This window comes from Mytilus californianus, unplaced genomic scaffold (assembly GCF_021869535.1).
Source record: "Mytilus californianus isolate M0D057914Y unplaced genomic scaffold, xbMytCali1.0.p SCAF_12, whole genome shotgun sequence".
Lineage (NCBI taxonomy): Eukaryota > Metazoa > Mollusca > Bivalvia > Mytilida > Mytilidae > Mytilus > Mytilus californianus.
Window position 1 is genome coordinate 10,162,466 of NW_026262604.1, and position 24,712 is coordinate 10,187,177.

The 24,712-nt window shown below is 31.7% G+C and overlaps 1 protein-coding gene across 1 annotated transcript in view; it reads left to right on the forward strand.

The window, feature by feature from the left end:
- Nucleotides 1–22,989, forward strand: part of LOC127721338 (macrophage mannose receptor 1-like) — an 88,226-nt gene extending 65,237 nt beyond the window's left edge. Inside the window, exon 6 of the mRNA XM_052228093.1 lies at nucleotides 22,868–22,989. Coding sequence (XP_052084053.1) covers nucleotides 22,868–22,878 — 11 coding nt within the window. The 3' untranslated portion in view covers nucleotides 22,879–22,989. The remainder of the gene's footprint in view (nucleotides 1–22,867) is intronic.
- The last annotated feature ends 1,723 nt before the right edge of the window (nucleotides 22,990–24,712 follow it).

The following is a 24,712-nucleotide window of genomic DNA, read 5'->3' on the forward strand; positions in this document are numbered from 1 at the left end:
ACTAGTATATGTTCCCAAATTTTAAAAGCTTCTATATCTGAAATTAAACGTGGATATTGATATAGCTTGCTAAATAAAATTGGTCTGTGTTTAACTGTGACTTTATGCAATTCAAATGTTGAAAAAGTAGCTAATGAAAAAATACACAGTAAAAGGACTACAATCAATGACGATGCAAGGACACTAGAAAAATAACTCTTCCAGCAATTAACATGACAAAATCAAAGTCAGTATTACCAAACTGATTAACAGTTATTTTTGAACACAATCATTTTTTTGTTTATTATACCTACACGTATAATTACTATAAATACATAACAAAAACATAAGATAAAAATTTCAAACTTCCACAAAATGTACTTTTTTAAAACTGAGTTTTACTGTGTATTTATTTATTCTACATTGTCTAGAGAAACTAGGGGAGGGTTGAGTTCTCACACAACATTTTTTACTCCAGTCACATAATTATTGCACCTATCCCAAGTCAGGAACCTCTAACCTTTGTTTATCTTGTGTTTTTTTTTTTTAATTTTGGTTCATTTGTATGTATTGGAGTTTTAAGGGTGGTGTCCATTTCGCGGAACTAGTGTACACAATAATTAAGGGGTCAGCTGAAGCCCACCTCCGTGTGCCGGATTTACTTGCTATGTTAAAGACCCATTATAGTGGTCTTGTTTTCTCTTTGACACATTCCCTGTTTCCATTCTCCATTTTCGTTTTAAAAATCAAACTGGAAATAACCAAGATTTTAAAATTTTCATTTTTTAAACCCCTCACATGGGGGTATTAATTATGTTTTTAGGTCTGTGCGTCCGTTTGTTGGTCCGTCTGTCCCACTTCGATTAAAGTTTTTTGTTAGAGTTTTCGGTCATGGTAGTTTTTGATGAAGTTGAAGTCCAATCAACTTGAAACTTAGTACACATGTTCCCTATGATATTAACTTTCTAATTTTAATGCCAAATTAGAGTTTTGACCCCTAATTTCACGGTCCACTGAACATAGAAAATGATACTGCGGGTGGGGCATCCGTGTACTATGGACACATTCTTATTTTGTAATTAGTTCGTAAAACAAAATATTTCACACAACAAATTGATTATTTTTTATATCGATAACAAGAGGAATACATATGCATATAAACATAAGATAATATAGTCTGTCTATAAAGAGCCTATGAATAACCGAGCTTTTTATTTCCATTTTTCACCATTTTTAAACTACATTAATCACATTTTACACAAGAATAACAATTATTTTTAAACACTAATTACTATTGGACTCCTTAAGATAAACATCAGATAGTATTTTCTATTTTCTATTTAGATCCCAATTCGAAAGTTTTTTAAACCATCAATAACCGAGATTTTTTTCATTTCCAGTTATTGAGTTTTCTGTCTTAAAACATATATTCAACCAAAATTACCTAAATATTAATATTGATAACTAAAGGACTTCACAAAATAAACATAAAATAGTATGTTCTTTTTTCTATATATATCAAATTTCAAAAATATTAACCATTAACAACGGAGGTTTTCTACGTTTCCAGTTTTCGACGTTTTTTCACTAAAATTCACTCATTTCACCTCAAAATTACTTCAGTATGAATAATAATAACTAGAGAACTATATAATATTCTATTAAGATCAGGTTTACAGTCTTCAACAAGCTTTAGGTCTAAAAATGTAACGATAAATAACAATTTTTCTTCTTTTCACGTTTTCCGCATTTTTTCTCTAAAAACCACATATTTCAGCCCAAAATAACCTTTTCCGCAAATTATATCAATGTATAATTTTAGTATGTTGTGAATACAAGTCTATATTATAATTTGCATTAAAAAAACCTTGTGTTGCAATTAGTTGGAGGTTGACTGATTTTAGAGCTAAATTGACTAGGCTATAACAAGCAGTAGAAGTAGTGCTGTTTTCTGTGTTTCGATGAAGCCTTTTATAATTCTTAGGTAGTTTCAGCTATATAATAAAAATAAATGGTTCAATATATCTTAACTTCAATTTTCTAAGGATCAACCAACAGGTGGCCACTTGAAAAAATCATACGACTGGAAAAAGGATTCTTTTGTACAAGCTAGTTGTGTTAAAACCAGAAATAAACAAGAAATGTTGATTCTATTGTAACGTCTTTATTGTTGCTAGGGACAAGGCTTTCCCTTGGAACCAGGACAAAACATAAACTCCAAACTTACATTCTAAATATGGTAAAACTCAGGTTTTAATGCAAGGTTAAATACAAAACATCATTGATGAACAACATACTATGCTTGTTAAAAAAAAACAAAATAAGGATGTTCGCTACTCTGTTTCAAAAATAATAAGCTTTTTAAAAGACTGTTATAAATTGATAGTATATAAATAAAGGAACTAAAAAAGCAGATAAAAATGAAGGGTCCATATTTCCCAGGGAGATTGTGAAAAACACTTTGAACAGTTTGAACGGATGTTGACAACTTGTATGGGTATTATATTTCCGGAGACATGGGCGGATACCTAAGGTAGTAATAAACAGTTAAGAAAAAATATTAAAATGTTCCCTCATAAATTTTATCATCTCCTTTTCATTGCCTTCTTGCAATATTAAGCTTACTGTTTGTGTGATATATGTGCATATGTATGTAATCAGAATCTTCCATATATTTCATATCCAGTATATGAAATGGTAAAATATAATTTCTTTTTGGTGTATCCATGGCAACAATCTTCATTTTTTTGTTATAAAATATAGCAAAAAGGGGGGGAAAAGATGTCACATATTTCCCCAAAATTTGGCCAAAAGTAGAAGTTCAATCACTTCAAGTAATACCTTTTCTGAAACTGTTTACATATATCTTTCAATAAATCCAATGAAAATCATATGTCTATCGTCTCATTTTTTTTGTAAAATTGCGTCAAAAACTTCGCGTAGAAAAAAAGTGTTTGTAAACATTACATTAATTTCTGGACCGATGAATAATCTGGATGTTCTTATAAACCACCTTTGAAGGCTAAATTAGTACTCAGCTGTCTAAAAATGAATTTTATTACACAATAACTTTCATATTTGAAAAATTCACCGGGGCCAAAATGCGAAACCAATCTCCTAACTGTGTATTGCTACCTAAGACAGAAATCCGAATCTAATTCACCAGTGTTGGGTGTAAACAGAGACATATATTTAGTTACAATTATATCTATTCTTATTTTCATTTTTGAAATAATTGGTAGAAGATACATTTATTTAAACACTAATAGTGTATAATTCATTGTCACTTAGCTGCAACTATTTAATTTATAGGTAAGCTTTTTGTGAAAGCTACATTTGTCTATACAATTATTGACGTTTACGGCGCTAAATGTATTTGACGTCTTTGCCGTCCGTCTTTATGACGTTAATATTTCTATGATGATGTTATTTTATTTTGTTTACGGCAGTTTATTTTTTGGATTGTATTAGGACACATAAGATGATTTATAAGAGAGCATAATCGGTAAGCATATATATATCCGACTCAAACATGTATTTCTTTAACCCTTTCGCTGCCAAACAAATTGTAAACAAAACCCCTTCAATGCCAAGGCTTTTTTCTATTGTTTTTACGATTACGCAAATAACGTCGACGTCATAGTACAGGTTTGATAACGCCAAAAGATTTAAACTGAAAATTGGCGGGAATTCAACCTTTTAATAGTTATTTTTCATATTACCGACTTTTGACTCCGGAGTTAATAATATTTAGACAGGTTACCTACTCTGTTGTAAGATATTCTGGTCCCCGTTCGCGTAAGAGCAACTAGATAAAGTAAAATCAGAGACATATAATACAATTATATGTCTCTGGTAAAATCAAGCTTACAATTGGTAAAACTTTTTTTTTGGAAGAGGGGGGGGGGGGGGGGGGGGGGGGGGAATAAACTGATTTATGTTTTCTATACATGACAAACTAATTTCACTGATTGTAAGCTTGACCCTACTTCTTTCAGTTGCTCTTACTTGAATAGAGACCACTGAGAAATGTCCTACCACAGAGAAGGTAACCTGTTTAAAAATCATATACTTCAGAGTCGAAAGTCGGTAATATGAAAAAGAACTATTGCAAATTAATTTATCACTACTTATTAAAGAAAGTTTGTGATTATTCTTTATGAATAATTTCATTACATGAGCTTGGGATACAAAAGTCAAGATTCATATCATATAATCATTTATCAAGAAAGATTTTTTATTCATCAGCGTTACATCGTCTGCTGTGTTTCTTATGACATGTTTTATGAACAACTTTACGACAGAGAACACATATAATTATATATGTTTCGACTTTTTCCTACCACCAGGGACATATCGTACAGAACATACAGAACAATCTTTTTCTTTTCGACCCGGCAATTTTCTCAAATGTTGGTTATTTCTTTCATCATTCAAGACCCCAAGAGAGGCACGATTACTTGTCATATGATCTTCGGAAAATGTCATCAATGAATAATTGTATAAAATGGAGGCGAGATCTAACATTGTGAGAGTTCTCTTAATATAAAACTTCTATCGTACCTTAATATGAAAAATAATGTGTTCTTAATTCTTGACAGGCGTACAATAATTATTCACTGTAATTGTAATTTAAAATTTTATAATTGTTCACAAAGTTCTGAGGATTGTGTGCGCTTTTTTTTTCTTTCTTTTTTTTAATAAAGACTATTATGGAGGGATAATACGTTGAGAGAAGGGACAAAATAATAAATGAGTAAACACATGAACCGATCGAAGTTAGATTTTTTGTACCTCTTGTATCCAACCCCTTGATTTATTATTTCTGTTTAACTATTTGGCCTTTCCTATCGTATGCCGTATATATATAAATATAGTCTCAAAAATTTGAAGGCAGTAAAGTTTTTTCATTAAAATTTATTCCATGCATAAAAATTCACTGGTGTTTTTTTAAAGGAACATGGGCTTAAAACTACCTGTTTGTTTTCTAGACAAACTTCTTCATTAAATGAATTGTTGAAAATCAGCATGAAATAGGCAATGGGTCTGGCATTTCTCGGCACCATTCTTTTATGTTCTACATTTCTAAAATTGTGTGTGATCCCTAACTTCGGCCGAAGGATAAACTCGAAACCAAGGGTTAGGATAAGCCATAATCCGATAGATGCATTAATGGATGACGTCATTAGCTCAATCACGTCATTAATGTGTACTGCACTTTTTTGCGTACTTTTCATCTTTTCACGTTTTTGAGGTTTTTTTTAATTTTTTTACTTGCGTTTTTTCTCACCCATTCTTTGTAAAGGTATTTTGTTCTTATTTGAATAATTTCTATCTTCTATATTTTATGTATTTACATTTTTACTTATATTCTTTTTACTATGATACATTTTTTAAAGTAAACCCTTGAAAATTTCAGGAAAGTAAGCCTAAAATGCATATATAAAATATACTGCAAAAGCGCCGAAAAAAAGAGAGTAAATTTGAGACTCTGTACTTCTAAATATAATAAAATTATTATATCTATTATTCTATAATATTCATAAAAGAATCCTTACATAATTTTATTTTCATAAATTTCATAATCCATATTTTTTGATATTGGTAAAAAACGCGCGAAAATTACAAGATGGAGGAATTAAATTTAGCGCAAAAACAGCGACGTCATAGTACATTACGTAGTTCATAACATTTGAATTGGCCGATGAATCGGCCCTATGGCACTGACAGGAGTATGACTTTGGGGCGATAATCGGCCCTGTGGCACAGAACTCGTTAAGAGCCTGTCCATGAGAAAACCATGCAAAACAGTCCGGAAGCAACATTTGCCAATTCTGATGAAATCTTGTTTGTAGGTTAACCTTACCACATTTATTGTAAATACATATAAACTTTTTGTCTGATTAATATACCTTGGCGGTAAGGGGCGCCACCTCAAATTTTTCATTTTTCAGATGAAAACCAATAGAAAATACACAAAATAAGTATATTTTGAAACAATATTTATTGTAATAATAAACATATTATCAACAAAAGTGGCATCAAATGTAAAACATAATACAAGGACCTCTTCATAGCCATATCTGCCATAAAAAATAATTGAAGTTAGCCAAGGGCAGATAACTCTGAATATTTGGCAATTTTCGAAAATTCCTATTTTCTCAAAAATGCCCAAGTTCCTAAGGTTGTATATACTAAGATAACACTTTTATTTCTTTTGTTTTGCTTTTTTTCAAAATTATTCAAGTCTAACTTATTACCATATAATATCTTTTGTTTGCATTTGAATATTAACAAAAATATTTGCAACCAATGTACCCCCCCTTTTTTAAAGACTGAAAAAATGATAAATTGAAGCAACTATTGACGATTCAATAAAGCTAACATCGACTTATTCAAAATGAACACTAAAAGTAAGTTTTTACTCAGATTATAAAAGAGACACATAACATTAAATAATTTAAAAATATCTTGGTTGCTAAGGACATTTAAAAATCATTGTGTTTTCGGTCGGCAAAAATTTAAGCTTATTAAAGGCAAAAAAAATAGATGACACATTTTTGCAACAAATCAATTCTACCAGACATTATTTGGTCTATATAAAAAGTAGACCACGAAGAAATGGTATGCATACATAGTGGTTAGAAAATGAAATTTGGTGCTTAAAGATGATTTGGGGGAGGGGGTCTAAACATCATTTTTAGCATGTCGCAAACAAATCCTTTTTCTATGAAAGTATCTAATCACATATTCTTGAATAATAACAGAAACTTGAGAGGGCGATTTGTTGGAATGATCAGATTAAAATACAAAACTAATGTACTTATTTATTCAGAGGTTTTGCTTTGCATTTGAATATTATCAAAAATATTTGCATTCAAATGCACCCCCCCCCCCCCCCCCCCCCCCCTCTCCCCTTTTTAAAACTGAAAAATTGAGAAAATAAAGCAACTATTGACAATTCAATAATGCAAAAAGTGACTCATTCTAAATGGACATTGAAATTGGGTTTTTATTTGAGAGACTATATAAAATCAAATAATCCTTTTAAAACATCTTGGTTGCTAAGGACATTTAAAAATCGTTGTGTTTCGGTGGCATTGCCATTTGAACTTTTGAAAAATTTGAATTAAACATTTTTGCAACGAATCAATTTCACCAGACATTATCATTTGGTCGACACAAAAATTAATGAAAAAGAGAATTTAAAGAAGGATATGCATGTGTAGAGGTTAGAAAATGAAGTTTTGTGCTTTCAGATGATTTAGGGTGGTTGGTTGGGTCCAAATATCACGTTAGCATTTTGCAAACATATGATTTTACTATGAAAATATCAAATCAAAATATTGATGATTTATATAACAGAAACATTAAGAGGTTAGAATTATCAGATAAAACTCAGTGTTATTAATGTATTCAAAGTTTTTTTTTAAATCCTATAAACTTAAAGGGTCATAAATATCAAATAATCAGAATAAATTCAATTGGAACAAATTACATTTTTCAGAATTAAGTTAACCCCCTTTGTTTATCAAATGTTTTAAAAGTATTCACTAATAGTAAGTTTCTCTTTGCTTTGTAGCCAATATGTACAATTGTTTCCAGTTTACAATATATATATCATATAATATTTGGCATGCATTAAATCATTAAACGAGAAACTGCATATCACAAATATGAGATTAGTGCTATTTAAGAGATACACCTGTCTCACTGTAATGTCCATTTCTAATTATCTCCCATGGTAATATTTACAACATATTTTTTTAATCAACTGAACAATGTAGAAGCAATTACATTTATTACCTATGTTTTAGGTTTTGGTCTTGGGAGGGATTGTTATCTAAACGGAACATAAATAAGATCTAAACTATTTTAAAAAAACTTTTCGCTGTCATCTGCATTATTTTATTGGATATTAGAAGATTCTCTCGACAATTTTGAAAATTAAAATACTGTAAATTCAGAATTTTTTTGCGTGTATTTATCATTGCGATTTTTGAAGACTGAACAAAAATGCAAGATTAATTATTGCGATTTCAGGAAAAGCTTCATGCAGATATATCGTCCTGAATATGCATGAAATATTTGCCACTGGACGTAAAGCAACCAACAATCAATCAATCATGCAGATATATGTGTCAGATATCAGAATGTGAGTTCTTATTATTGTTATTGTAAAAATTGTTCTCAATCTTTCTTACAATACCTTTAGTCTGTAGATATTTATTCTATTCAATAGCTTTTCGAAATACATTAGCCAGGTTTTCTAAATAAAATGACAACTAATCTACTATTTCAAGAAATAGAAATTATTATTATTACTATAAATTACTACAAAGAATGAAAGTACAATATGTTTAACGGTTTTCTGTGATTTTCGTGCGTGAAGTATTTACCTATTAAGTTTCTGTAAAGATGAGTTCAAATTCGTTTTGCTATTCGGAAAAAATCCCCTTTTTATAATCCTTAGCACGCCTTATCCTTGCGCGTAAGAAAATAGGTCGCTACTGGTCAAGGTTAATCATATAAATCACTGTCAATACATACGTAAATATTGGATTATAAAGAAAGCAATCACGATTTCATACGTCTTGACACCGATTTATCAATATAAAGCACATAAACACAAGTAACTAAAGAAATGTAGGATTAATAAGAAGTTAGAAAACAAAGATGTTATTCGAATGCCACATGTTGGCGGAATTTCGTAACGCTAAATCGGCAACTGCCAATTTTGCCGGGAACGACGTTACGTTAACACAAAGGTAAAACCGCGTTATTGAATGTTCACAACACTGCCCTCCGTCAAAATAGAATTTCGTCTCGAAATTTAAATAATTGCGAAATATTAAATCATTAGATACAATTAAACAAAATTTAAACAAGCACCTGCTCAATAGAATATTAAAATTAAGAAAATTTGTTTTTGTTAATGTTGACTAGATCACGAATATATCACAATTCTTGACACGTATAATAATAAAAGTGTACCAATGATATATAAAACAATATACATATAAATAATGTCAACAATTTTGTAGTTTTGTGTCTTTCAATATAATAAATAAACTGTTTATAAAATTTTCAATGTTTTCTTTGTCCAACAACTTCACTGTATTATTGGTTCGTCTCTTTTTGTCTTTCTTTCTGTATCCTCTTCTGTTTTTTTTTTTCTTTATGTGTCCTCTTCTGTTCTTTTCTCTTTCTGTGTCCTCTTCTGCTCTTTTCTTCCTTTTTCTCCAATCTTTTTGTGTGTCTTGAGTTACCTGTTTTTCATTCTCATGTTCTTTCTTAGTTTGGTCTAAATCTGTTTTACGGAAACTTTCTTTCAGTTGACTTATTTTTTCCACCTGACAGAAAAAGTTTCCATCCTCTTTTTTAACTGAAACATTTACAATTTCTTCCGTAACTGGAATATTTTGATTTTCTTCTGTTACTGGAACATTCACAATTTCTTCTGTAACATTTTCATTTTCTTCTGTAACATTAACGTTTTCTTCTGTAACATTAACAATTTCTTCTGTAACATTAACATTTTCTCCTGTAACATTTACATTTTCTTCTTTAACATTTACATTTTCTTTCGTAATATTAACGTTTTCTTCTGTAACATTAACGTTTTCTTCTGTAACATTTACATTTTCTCCTTTAATATTTACATTTTCTTCTGTAACATTTACATTTTCTTCTTGCAAGAGCTCAGGCAACATCTGGACATCGACCTTGTCCGTCTGTGTACCCTTATAACTTGTACTGGTAATAATTCCTATGTGTACATGCATGTCCTGCGTACTTGCTACCATGGGTTTTCTGTCATCGGCCATTACCGGCTCTACCATTGAATCTCTGATTGACAGGAACTCACTTCTTTCCGCTTCTTTGTCAATGATAAGCCCAGAATTGGTGTCCTTTACTCCGACTCTGGCTTCTCTATCAGTTTGTCTCTTAGTCTCACATTCAATCCGCTGACCATTAAACTGTAAGCCTTGCATAGGATTGATTGTGATATTCATTTCATCAATTAGGTCACAACCTAATAACATGTTATCTCCAATGGGTGCTACATAAACTGGCCATTTGAAGGTTTCACTTCCCAGATTAACTTCTACCTCTGTAATCCCTCTTGTTGTCAAGTTCTTACCGGCCTCAGCAACTACCAAATTTCTTGCTGCTCTCCTTAGTTTTGGCCGTTTACTCCCAGGAATCTGATTATACAACTTCTCACTTAGAACCGTCACCTCTGCTCCAGTGTCAATAACTGCATTCGTAACAATCTTGTTAATGACCACTGGAACTGTAATGCTAGCTGCTGTCACCCGAGCAATGATAATATTTCCTTCTATCCCGTTGATCGGTTCTGCACTACCTATTACCTCCTTTGGTGTGTTCTCTGGTGTGTTCTGTTGTATCTCCTTAGACTCCTCAAACAACATCTCTAGGCTTAAATCTAGGTCCCGTATATCTAGGCTATCTTCTTCAAATGATCTCTTTATATAAGCTGTATTCACTGATTTTTTCGGTTCAACCAAATGCTCTTTCATTTGTTAATGTTTCTCTTCATATTTCAAATTATTCTCTTTAACTTTTTCTTTACCATGTTTAGGGGCTGACACTTGGTCGATAGTCTCAACCCTTAGCAGTTTAAAGACTCTTCATTTTGGTTTTGACTCCTTTCATTATTCCTTATAAAACCACCTCTATTTTCTTTATGATTATGATAGGGGTTTCTCTTTTCTTTTGGACAATCTCGTATGTAATGGCCTTCCTCATTACAGTTAAAGCATCTGGAGTTCTTCATCTTGGTCGTATGGTCTCTATACACTTGCTTATTTTGCCATGGACTACTGTCATAATCCTGTTGTGTATAATACTTTGCCATTTCTCTTTTAATGGTTGTCTCTAGTGACTCCGAAATTCCTCTTTCAAACTGAGTCAATCTTTCCTCTGTTACAAATCTTTTTCCTCCTACTTTTCTGACCTCTATATCTTCGGACCCACAATTATTTCTATAACTGTCCTCTGTTGTACCAAGCTGACGGATGTTTCTGTCTCTTGAACCTCTCTTGTAAGTCTCATATAGCGTTACTTGGTGTATTGCTAGTAATCCTTTTTGTCAGTAGCTCAATAGCAATACTCTGGTCCGGCAATCCTCTAAGCATATACTCCACACTGAGTGTACTGTGTGTTGCTGTGTCAATTGTGGGGAAAGACTTCCTGACCAACATCTCGACCCTTGAAGCATACTCCTGAATTGTTTCTCTATCATACTTTTTCAGAGTATGAAGCTCTTGTCTGTATGTTTCCGGGTACCCATGATCTCCAAATCTATTTGACATGGCTGCACAAAGTGCTGAAAATGATCTTTTTGTCTCTGGTGTAAGAAATGAGGCATATACCATTGCTTCATCTTTGAGGGCTGTAACCAGTTCTATGGCTTTGATTGATGGAGTCCAATTGTTCATTTCCGCAATCAGTTCAAATTGCATCACATATGCGTTCCATGGATCCTTTCCGTTATAGAATGGCACTCTTGTTCTGCGTCCATTATCATTAAATCTTGGAACTTCTGATGTATTGATATACTGTGGTCCACTGGGATGTTGCATTGGTAACAAGTCTGGCTCTGTGATTGGTTGATACTGTTGGAAATTTCTATTTTGAACTGGATATTGTGAAAAATTACTGTTCGGGGCTTGATTTTGTATATATCGGCTATTCTGTACTGTATTTTGCGAATAGTTACTTCTTTGCATTGTATTATAAGGATAGGTGTTGCTCACAAATTGACTCTGAGTATACAAGTCCTTGTTAAGAACTGGATTCTGTGAAATGCTGCTGCTAACAATATCCTGGTTTACATGGCTATGGGTACCAGCATATACATTCGGCTCTATATACTCTGTTGACTGGGTAATTGTGTTGACCAGATTTTGATTAGGGTTTGTTTGACTTGAACTTGGTATCTGAAAGCTGTTTTGTTTGGCTGTTCTCTTTAATTCAAAATTTTCATTCTTTAAGGCATCTAATTGTCTTCTTAATTGTATGAGCTCATCACTATCAGAATTGGTTGATCTTGAAATTAAAGCGCTATCACTTCGACTTTGAGTTGGAACAAGGAACGGATTAGTGTTATTCTCAATTTCTTTACTTATAGCAGGTAAGTTGATAGTATGATCCATGGTACAAGGATTTTCATCAGTCAAATGAGTTATCTCCCTTTCTCCTTCATTAATTGAAGTAAGCAATATATTTGGATACTTATTTATTGTCTCCCCATTACTGAATTCAGGGATATTAAACCTTGCATTAAAATAATCATGAGAGTTTCTAGATTCCCCTGAAAAATGGGCCTCCATATTCCCAGATGATATGGCATGGTTGGGAATGGCTAAACTACTTGGTGGGTTTATTCCAGATCCCCTTCCTCTTCCACTTCCTAAAGACATTGATCCCGTAGACATACTAGGTTGTCTATTTCTCAAATTATACATCCTACTTTTGACTGCTAAATGGAATCAAGAGTTTCAATTTACTAATCAACTTGGATTAAATTTTATCCTGTTGAAATTGATAAAGAATTTCCTATGCCTTACTTTTAAAACACAATTTGGATTATGAATCTATCCTTACTTTGTGAAATAGACTATATACATTACAAACTTGAAATAAACTATAGACGTTCAACTTTGACCTTAATGAAATATAACTACAACTTAGATTTATATTTATCCTTGTTGTAAAACTTATTTTGTGAAATGTACTATTTAATTTACAACTTCGAAATAGACTATAATTTTTTTTTTAAACTTCGACTCTATCGAAAAATTATTATAACTACAACTTGGATTTATATTTATCCTTGTTGTAAAAAATAAGCTTATGAAATGGACTATTTAATTTACAACTTTGAAATAGACTATAAATTTTACAACTGGACCCTATTGAAAAAATTATGGTTTTAATATTATTATTCAACTTGGATTCAGATTTATTCCTGTTAAAAATAGACTCCTAACTTTAAAACTCAACTTGAATTAAAGTTTATCCTTATTGAATATGGTATTCAATATTAATCTAGCTCAACTTGGATTTTATTTTATCCTTGTTGAAATTTGACTTAAAATTTTTTATCTTTTAACATTCAACTTAGATTAGAATTTATCTTTGTTGATGTATACCCCTTAACTATTTTATTTCAATTTATAGATTCATATTTATCCTTGTTGATATATACTGAAATTTAATAATTATAACCTTTTCAACTTGGATTAGAATTTATCCTTGTTGACATAGATTTTGATTAACTATATTATTTCTTTTCAACTTTGATTTATATTTATCCTTGTTGAATTTAAAACTACTGAAAGATATACTATAAGCTTAATTAATCTCACCAACTGTACTTTTCTTTTCTTTCACTTTTTGTTGAAGTGTCCTTTTTTATTATGTTCAGTTTTGTTTTTTTTAAGTGTAAACAAATATGGACAGTAACAATTTAAAATATTTTTACTTATCAATTGCGTGCCTAATAAAATATTCACGTAGATTCTTAAAATTTTCTTTAAAAAGAAAACTAAATTCGCTGCCACCAGTGTAAAGATTGTTCTCAATCTTTCTTACAATACACCTTATCGCTATTTGTCCGCCATTACTGGACATCACACAAGTTCCCGTAAAATTTTGACGTCATAATAGAAAATGTCTGACGCCACAATGGAAAAGTGATTGTTGTATGACGTCAAAAGTTCGAGCGGGACAGATTCTCGGGTCAAGCGGGAATAGCGATAAGGTGTATACCTTTAGTCTGTAGATATTTATTCTATTCAATAGCTTTTCGAAATACATTAGCCAGGTTTTCTAAATAAAATAACAACTAATCTACTATTTCAAGAAATAGAAATTATTATTATTACTATAAATTACTACAAAGAATGAAAGTACAATATGTTTAACGGTTTTCTGTGATTTTCGTGCGTGAAGTATTTACCTATTAAGTTTCCGTAAAGATGAGTTCAAATTCGTTTTGCTATTCGGAAAAATCCCCTTTTTATAATCCTTAGCACGCCTTATCCTTGCGCGTAAGAAAATAGGTCGCTACTGGTCAGGGTTAATCATATAAATCACTGTCAATACATACGTAAATATTGGATTATAAAGAAAGCAATCACGATTTCATACGTCTTGACACCGATTTATCAATATAAAGCACATAAACACAAGTAACTAAAGAAAAATAGGATTAATAACAAGTTAGAAAACAAAGATGTTATTCGAATGCCACATGTTGGCGGAATTTCGTAACGCTAAATCGGCAACTGCCAATTTTGCCGGGAACGACGTTACGTTAACACAAAGGTAAAACCGCGTTATTGAATGTTCACAACAGTTATAATCATCCAGTCACAGTATTCATATTAATAGAATACTCGCAATAATTTCAGAATTAACAGTTTTAACATAATTTTTTTGTCACTTTTTAATTTCAGTTCATTTTCTATACACCAAAATATGGACTCGTAAGTGTATAATCTTTTGAATTTATGTCAATCATTATTTTTGTTTAATATTTGATCCGTCAAAGGAACAGGGAAATGGTCAAAACTAAAATATTCAGCAAAAACTCAAGTATATTTTCAGTTTGTAGTGTCACCTTATTCATTAGGATCCGGGACCAACTGAAAACAACGGTTACATATTAACATTTTGTAGAATTACCCATCTTCTATTTTACATATATACATGTAAGTGAGAATTAGAGAACAGAATATTCCTTTGTGATCAGATGATTTATGTATTTCTATCGTCAGATATTTATAAATTCAAATTTTAAGCATTGCTTAGGATTTTCTAGTCTTAACTATCTCAACTAAGAAATAAAGAGCTGTGCCATGAGCGTATGTCACGCTCGTCGCTTTTTCAAAGAATAAAATACCATAACTCCTCAATGTCATGTCAGAAACTTATAAAAATCTAACGGGAGGTTATTTTAAGAGATATAAACTAGTCACCAAAGTTTCATGAAAACTGCTTAAAGCACTTATAAACTTGTCCGAAAACTGGAAAATCCCTCATTTAATGAATAAAACCCATAACTCGGAAACGTAAAATCTAAAGTTTACAACAATCGAAAGGGAGCTTATTCAATAGAAAAGAAACATTTCTCCAAAATTAACGAAAACAGCTGAAAGCATTTTTGAGTTATTGTCTCAAAACTAGAAAATCCCCCCTTTTTAATGAATAAAACCCATTAACTCAGAAAAGTAAAATCTAAAATTTAAAAAAAATCTAAAGGGCGCTCACGTCAATAAACAGTTCACCAAAGTTTCATGCAAATTAGTTAAAGCACGTTTGAGTTATTGTCCTACTTGTTGATGACAGATGGGCCAACTGACTGACAACGGTATACCATAGCCTAATACATTTTTATAAGAATTGAAAGGGAGCTCACATCAATAGATATAAACAATTCGCCAAAATTTCCTGTAAACTGCTTAAAGCATTTTTTTAGTTATTGTCCGAAAACTGGAAAATCCCTTTTTTGGTGAATAAAACCTCTTACCTCAGAAACATAAAATATAAAATTTATAAAAATTGAAAGGGAGCTCACGTCAATATATATATAAACAATTCCCCAAAGTTTCATGAAAACTGCTCAAAGCATTATTGATCTTTTGTCCGAAAACTGCAAAGTCCCCTTTTTTCGATGAATAAAATCCCATTACTCAGAAATGTAAAATCTAAAATTTATGAAAATCGAAAGGGAACTTATGTCAATAGATATAAACAATTCAAAAGCATTTTTGAGTTATTGTCTGACATGTTGACGAAAGACGGACGGACAGACAGACGGACTGACAGAAGAACGGACAGTGGTATACCATAATACGTCCCGTAAATGGGCATATACAAATACTATCAATTATCAAGTGATTCTTTACAATTATCATAGAATGTGGTGAATAACAATATCCTGGATATATATACAGCAATGGTTACATAGATTATTAGTTAATCCTTTTCAGTTGCCAAAGAAATATTGACCATGTCAGCATGGTTCTGCAATGCATCTATATCAGCTATGGCTTTTTGAAGATCTTCATCATTTTTTGGATTATTTCAGAGTTACTGTTGTGTATTTGAGTTCTTTCTCACATAGTTTGAGAACAGACTTCTTATCTGTGATATGGAAGCCATTCTTCCTGTCTGTATACTTTTATCCCATTATTGTCTCTTTTAGTTTTTAATTCCTCTTCTATATCCTAAAAGTTTGGTCATCTTCCATGTTGTGTCAAAATAATGATGAATATAAGATATTTAGTCCTTGACTTTAGTTGAAAAACGTTTGGCTGATTTTGAAGTTTTAACATCCCAGCCTTCATTGCGAGAAGCCCAAACGATTGAAGGTGCTGTAGCTGGTACAAGGACTTGATGTTCTATCTCAACTGTAACACATTGTGATGCCCAGACGTTTTTGATAGAGTCAAACTAATTTCCTTGTTATTGTAATGGCAATTACCAAGACATAAACGGATATCAAGATAACGCAATTTTATGTAAACTTTGAAACAACACTATTCGGGACATGGAAAAGCTTATTAAGTGGTTCAGATATATATATATCTGTCATCACTTGGAACTTCTTCCATAGTTTGCTCTTGATAAAATCTTACAGAGTTCATACTGAGGAAACCTTTGTTCATATGCAAGGTTGGGAATGGTTCTGCAACCTACAAGAAGTAAAAACCTTATAACAAACAGGATACAAATGTTATTACAATTATTGATCTGTCATTTTGATTAGTCATACAAAAATATTGATAACAAATGCACTCAATAATTTATTAATAAATGGACCAAATGTAAATCAGGGTACATATATACATTTATCTATACATTTTGACTTTGATATTAGCATCAATACCAGGATGGTACTAAAGTGCAAAATGTCATTAAATTACAATCAAGGTTACTGCGAAAAATTCAAATGGACCCAAAACAAAGTCACTCAAGTTTGAATGATGTCTTGCTGACCTAATTGTTGTTGAATGTTGAATGTGGTGTGACTCAGTGAAAATGGCCTACCTGAACATCATGTAAAATTTTTTAAATATTTGAACCGTTGGTAAAAAAGATATTGCCACCCAAATATCGCAGGGGGTCACATGTTAATTTCAGTCAATTCTTAAAGATCCAGAAATATGGGTATAGGGGTATACATGTTATTTTTTTTTTTTAAATTAAGCCTAAATTGACAAAAACATAGTTAATAGTGATGAATCAGGCAATTTTGAGTTGATTTATACCCCTTACTTGTAATTTTGTGTTTCTAAATTTAAATTTCAGTCTGAAATAAAAAGGGGATCTAAGATGAAGGAACCAAAAATGACTATGATTGGTCAAATATTTTTAGATAAATATGTTAATTAAAAAAAATGTGTCGTTTATTTTTTTTTAAAAACTAACCACTTGTAGTACAATGTACTGTATCAGTCTGTTATTCTCGCAAAAATGTATAACAATTTAATCGTCAGATTGTTTTCAATTCAACATTGAAATATACCCCCACCCTCAATAAATAAGAGCAAGTTCCGTTCTGATATAGTACATACGGGCCATAATTTTTTTGTCTTTTGATCTTTGCCTTAGATATTTGGCATGTGGATGTATAGTCATGAGGTAAAGTGTCTTGTATCATGATGACCATCATGTGACCTTCAAATTTAACCTCAAGGTCAAGTTTATGTATTTCTTTGCAAGAAACACAACCAGGCAATAACTTCTTCGTCTTTTGACCTATACCATACATCTTTGGCATGTGAATGTATCATCATGAAGTGGTGTGCCCCTTACAGTTTTGACCTTCTTGCGACAAATTCAAAAAAAGTTTGGTTTCTAGTGAGGCAAAGTGTACGTACTTAACTACTCCACAGAATTATTTTTTTTTAATTTCACATACGGATTCTTTGTGTAAAAGTTCACGAGATAATAAAATAGAAAAGGGAGTAACCGTTTTTGTTTCTGAGATACGAGCTGTTGAAATTAACAGCATGAGACGCTAAAAAAACATAGGATACATAGGAAAATTCTTAAAAATCGGCAGATATTTTACATAAACAAGATTTTCAATTTTGTTGGTGTACCGATTTAAATAGAAAAGATAAACAATTCAAAAATGAACGACGAATCCATTGGTGCAAAGAACCGCGGCTCCTGAAAATCCGAACTGGACGTGCAAGATCCTTATGTATAATCAAGTTCGTTAAACATATAATTTGAAAGTATATCTGGTGAGGTTATGAAAATTAGATACAACTGGTTTTTAGTTTAAAGCAAATCAGTCTTAAAAATGCTGGTTTTTTTATTAGTTGTTATTGGCTTTGAACTAGCTGTCAATAACTCTGAGTACTCTCAGATGTGTACTTAATGTCTTTTTGTTGTTTGGATGTACAAGTACCCGGCCACGTTCACTCTATGTTTTTGCTATGTGTATTTCCATTTGTATCCATTTAATAAACTAAGCCTTTTTCAACTGATTTTTATAGTTCATTCTTATGTTGTATTGTTACACCACTGTCCCAGGTTTGGGGAGGGTTGGGATCCCGCTAACATGTTTAACCCCGCCACGTTCTGTATGTATGTGCCTGTCCCATGTCGGGATTGTAATAACTTGTTTCCCAATCTACTATAAATAAATATGTTTAAACTAACTCTCTGGTTTCGACCGTTTACTTATCCTGGCAGGTATAGAAAATAAACAGGTGTCTTCTATTCCGTCCACTGTAAGGCGTCAAAGCAAAATAATATAGATCTAATAGCCTTTCAAGACGTCATAATTATTTGGACTAATGTATGTGTGTGCTGAAAAAAACGCTGGCATGTTTTTTTTATGCAATTGAAAATTTTAGGACATGATTTATATTCACATAAAAAGTCAGAAGATATAAAGAATAAAATTTCGCGAAATTTCGTCCTAAGAACTTTGTTTAGAAACGAATTGTTATACTGCAGTGATCATTAGTTCATTTTATTTTAATAGATTATAATGTTAAAATTATACACCTCTTTTTGTTTTTTACTGTAGATTCACTGTATACCGCCATCTTCGATTGTACAATAGCAGTACACAATCGGTCTAGTTCTTTGCCTAAACCTTCAAATTTTGAGACAGATTTGCAATTTATGTGTAAGACTGCTTATTTGTATAAGGAAAAATAGGTGATTCACTGCATTATCCAAAATGTTTAAACAAAACCAAACATTTATGTTTTTAAAATAAATTTTTAACTTGGCCATTTAAGGGGAGATAAAGTTCTCTTATGGTAAAATTTTATACTGGAATGACAGTAAAATTTTCATTTTTTACTTGTAGCAAGAAAACAAGTTCGGTTACATCATTTTTTCTTTTTATTTTCCTAAAGCATATTATAAAACCTATCTTCTCAGATTTTATTTTCCTAAAGCATATTATAAAACCTATCTTCTCATATTTTATTTCAAAATTCTATCTCATAGATTTCTTTTTATTCACAAAAAAGTGTTTTTTTTTCATGAACAATCTATACAAATTTGGTCAATTTTGCATGACTTGTAGCTTGAAAAATAGCACGGTGACCCATACTTTTTATTTTAATTTTGAAAAAAAGCATTAAAAACCTTCATTTTGGCAAAATATAAAACAATTCTATATGAGGAAATATATATCTATGATCAACCTTAAATTTGGGCGATATATGCAAAAGGTGAAAAACTGCTATTTTGCAGCGTGGCGAAGTCAGGGTTTAATACTTATATTTCGTAATTTTGACGATTTTCACTACATTTGGAGACTTATTCTAAAAAAAAAATATCCAATGACCCAGATGAGTTTATCAGTTTTAGCTCACCTGGCCCGAAGGGCCCCATGTGAGCTTATGCCATCACTTGGCGTCCGTCGTCGTCGTTAACTAATTCATGAATCTTCTCCTCAGAAACTACTGGGCCAAATACCTTCAAACTTTAACTGAATGTTTTTTAGGGTATCTAGTTTATAAATTGTATCCGAAGTTTTGATCCATCAACGAATATGGCCGCCATGGCTAAAAATAGAACACAGGGGTCAAATGCAGTTTTTGGCTTATATATATATAAAACTAAAGCATTTAGAGCAAGTCTGACTGGGGTAATAATGTTCAATAGGTCAAGATCTATCAGCCGTGAAATTTCTAAACAAATCCAACAACCCATTGTTGGGTTGCTGCCACTAAATTGGTAATTTTTGGAAAATTTTGCAGTTTTTGGTTATTATCTTGAATATTATTGAAGATAAAGATAAAATGAAAACAGCAAAAATGTTTAACAAAGTAAGATCTACAAAAAAATTTTATATGACCAAAATTGTCAATTGACCCCTTCAGGAGTTATTGCCCTTTAACTACTGAGCCAAATACTTCCAAACTTTAGCTGAATGTTTCTTAGGGTATCTTGTTCATAAATTGTATCCGAAGTTATGATCCATCAACAAACATGGCCGCCATGGCTAGAACATAAGGAATAAAAGCAGTTTTTGGTTTATATCTCAAAAACTACAGCAGTTAGAGCAAAAGTGAAAGGAGTTAAAGTGATAAATTGGTCATGATCTACCTATTATGAAATTTTCAGACAAGTTCGACAACCCATTAGTGGGTTACTGTTGGAAATAATTTATTTTTATTAAATTATACTGTCTTTGGTTTTTTTCTTTAATATTATAATAGGTAGAGAGAAAGTATAAATGGCAATAAAAAAATAATGTTCAGCTAAGTAAGATCTACAAATAAGTCAACATGATCAAAATGGTCAAGTCACCCCTTAAGGAGATTTTGCCCTTTAAACGTTTTTTTTTTTATTTTTTACTTTTTTTGTGAAAGTCTAATTTCTTTTTAAAAAATCTTCTCTAAAACTACTTGACCAAATACTTAAAAAATTTTTTAGAGTGTTTCTTAGGGTATTTAATTTATAGATTGTATTCAGGGATTTGATCCATTCAAAACATGGCGGCAGTTTTTAAAAATAAAACATAGAGGTCAAATGAAGTTTTTAGCTTTCATCTCAAAACCTACCTGTTAAGTAACCTTCAGACCAATAGGACAATTTATTATTGGGTTACTGTCCACAAATAGTTAATTTTATAGTAAATTTTACAGTTTTAGGTCATGTATTATCTTTAATATTATTATAGAAAGAGAAAAAGTGTAAATGACAAAATTGTTCAGCAAAGTAAGATCTACGAATAAGTCAAAATTTTAATGCCTGAAACTAAAATTACAGTTGAGCAATATCAGGGTCTCATGAGCCTCTTGTTAATCATTTAAATGGAAAACTTCATACCAAAAATATGTTACTTCTAACATGGGGTGTCACATGTGGAGCAGGATCTGTTAACCCTTCTGGAGCAATGAGATCGCCCCGGTTTTTGGTGGGGTTCGTGTTGCTCAGTCTTTAGTTTTCTATGTTGTGTTTTGTGTACTGTTGTTTGTCTTTTGGTCTTTTTTCATTTTTGGCCATGGCGTGTTCAGTTTATTTTCGACTTATGAGTTTGAATGTCCCTTTGGTATCTTTCGCCTCGCTTATCTAAACAAAAATCTTAGAACCGATTTCTGAGATTTGCTAAAAAACAATTTAGATTCCGATTTATAACGATCGCGATAACAAAATACTCTTATTTCATTTCAAACGAGAATGACAATTGTTTAGGAATAAAATCAGTTACGGATATCAATATTTCCACTTACGTATATCAACGACAATTTATCTTCTTCAGTTACCCATATCATCGCATTTGTTTTGGAATGCTGATATCTCCATTAAGCGTTTGAACTATGAAAAAACCGTTAGTATTTCAGTTCCAAATTTAGCAATACATTAAAATGTAAGACACGAAATAACGAAGAATAGTGCATAATTGTTACAAAATCGACAAAAGAAATACTTACCAGAAACATCGTCCGCCATCTTTGGATATGTGTTACTGCGTTGCGGATATCACGTGTACCCCAGTGAGGATGTCCTTCCACTGTGGTATTTGGACATTCTGGTACTCGGTCAAGTAAGAGCAACCAAAAGAGGTAAAATTAAACACATAATCGGTGCAATGTTGGGGGAAAGTTTACTGTTTTCTCGACAGAAAACATAAAACAGATAAGTTTTATCAAAAATTGTTTCTTAAGCTTGATTTTACTTCTTTAAGTTGCTTTTACTTGACCGAGTACAAGGATGTCCTATGACAATGTAGGGAACCTGTCGAAAAAATATAAACTCCGGAGTCAAAAGTCGGTAATATGAAAATAGTCTATTCAGTGACAATATTATACCCAGGACTGAGTGGAAACTATATTGTTTCACCTACTCATTTCGTCCCACAAATCTTTTCGTCACAAGAAGACTTCGTATTTGGTCAGCAGCTTAAAAATGATGAGTTGTTAAAAATGTGCGCATTTCAGACACCAGCTTTCTGTTGTCCATACTTTGAATAACTAGTTGGAGTATGCTAAGCTAAACAACGAGTGCTTTATTGTTTGAAATATTAGGAATATTTAGTTAAAACAAATATTAGGAATATTTAGTTAAAACAAAAAGGTAGAGAAATGAACATATAGACTTTTTTTCAATTAAAGAAGTGCCTTAAAAATATCTTCCATAAAATAATTTTATGCTTTTGAAAGTCTAAGAATAAAACTGTCTTGTCTTCCTTAATAGTGAAAAAAATTGAAAAAAACATTGTTGGACTTTCAAATTGATATCTGATTGATTTTATTTACCTCTATGCTTGTTTTTAAATGTATATATAATACATCAAATTATAGATGCATTTTGTGGCTAAGCATGAGACAATTTGACCATGGCAAATGGTTTTTTTTCTTTTTTTCAGCTGCAACTTAAAAGATGACATAGACGAACACAGACAAATAAAGAGAAGACTGTCACAAGAAATGACTAGCTATAAATTGTTTTTTTAGAAATCAACAAAAACTTAAAGTATGTGTATCTGCAGTGTTTTAGAGAATGTGTTCTACAAAACCTGAAGCATCGAGTTAAAAAAAATCAACCTCTTCCAGTCCGACAAAATAGTAATTCAATATTGTAAAACAAGAGTGCACACACTGTGATGTCTCGTTTCATTTACCAAGATGCACGAAAATAAGGCCACGGTGATGTCAATCCTGGCAGACGGACATGTACACGCTACAATCATTCCCTTCACAAAATATGTGACCTCTTGTTCCTAGAATCTGAGAAAAAGACCCAAATCAACAAAACAATGTTTACCAATAAACCAAGAAAATGAGGTCGATGTCAGATGAACTCTGCCAGACAAACATTTACAACCTACAATCATTCAATTAGACCATAATAGTTGACCCGTTGCTTACAGTATTTTAAGAAATGGACCAAATCACAAAAACATTACATTGACCAACGAACCATAAAAATGAGGTTAAGGTCGGATGAACCCTTCTAAGCGGACATGTACACCTTACAATCATTCCCAAATGGGCCAAGTGAGCTTTGCTCGTCAATTGACGTCTGTCGTCCGTTAACTTTAACAAAAATCTTCTCCTCTGAAACTATTAGGCCAAACTTGACCACAATCATCGTTAGAGAATTATTTTTTTTTAATTTGTCAGATGAAACCCGCCTAACAACCAACATGGCCGACATAGTTAAACTAGAACAATTGGGGGAAATGCGTGTTTCGTTTATTATCTTAAAAACCTCTATGAATTGAGAAAATTTAACAGGAACAAACAAGTTTAGAATGTTGAATTCTTCCTACTGTCTATTTGGGTCAAACAACCAGACAACTTATTATAGGAGTGATTGCCCTTAAATGAGGAATTTTACCATTCTTTTTTTTTCCATTTATATAACAATAGGTAGATATGGTATGATTGCCAATGAGGCAACTATCCACTGAAGTTCAAATGATAGATAGATTAGGGAAATTTACCGTAATCGTTTGTAGGCTCTGGATAGGATTGATTTGCTTTTAGATGACAATTTTGTACCCTATTCAATGTTTTGGGCAAAAACTTTAAAAGATAGAGAAACTGTTAACATAAAAAAAATATCAGCAATACAAGATCAATAAAGTAAATTTATTCTATTCTAGTCTACATTGAATGTTGCAGAGTGTCCATTGTTGAAGAAACACATAGCCCTAGGTAAACGACACAAGCTCTTTGGAGCCTCTAGTTTAGGGTCATCATCACAAATTGATTGACTGATTCTTTTAGTATGTAAACAAGAGTGCACACTCTGAAATGTCTAGTCTGCTTTACTGACAATTAATTTTATGTTGATAGTCCTCAATATAAAGATTTACTACAAGTAAAACATTATCTTAACATGATCCAAAAATGAAGTCACGGTCAAATGGACCCTGCAAGACTGACATGTATACCTTACAATCATCCCATGCATCAAATACAGATGACATATTGCATATAATATCTAAGAAACAAACTTTAACTAGGAAACCTTAACATTGACCAATGAACCATGAAAATGAGATGAAGGTCAGATGATACATGCCAGACAGACATATATATTTTACAATCATTACATACACCAAATATAGTTAACCCGTTGCGTATGGTATAAGAAAAACATACCAAAACACAAATGTTAACATTGAGCAATGAACCGTGAAAATGAGGTCATGGTCAAATAAAACCTGCCAGACTGACATATACATCGTTAAATATTTTTCATA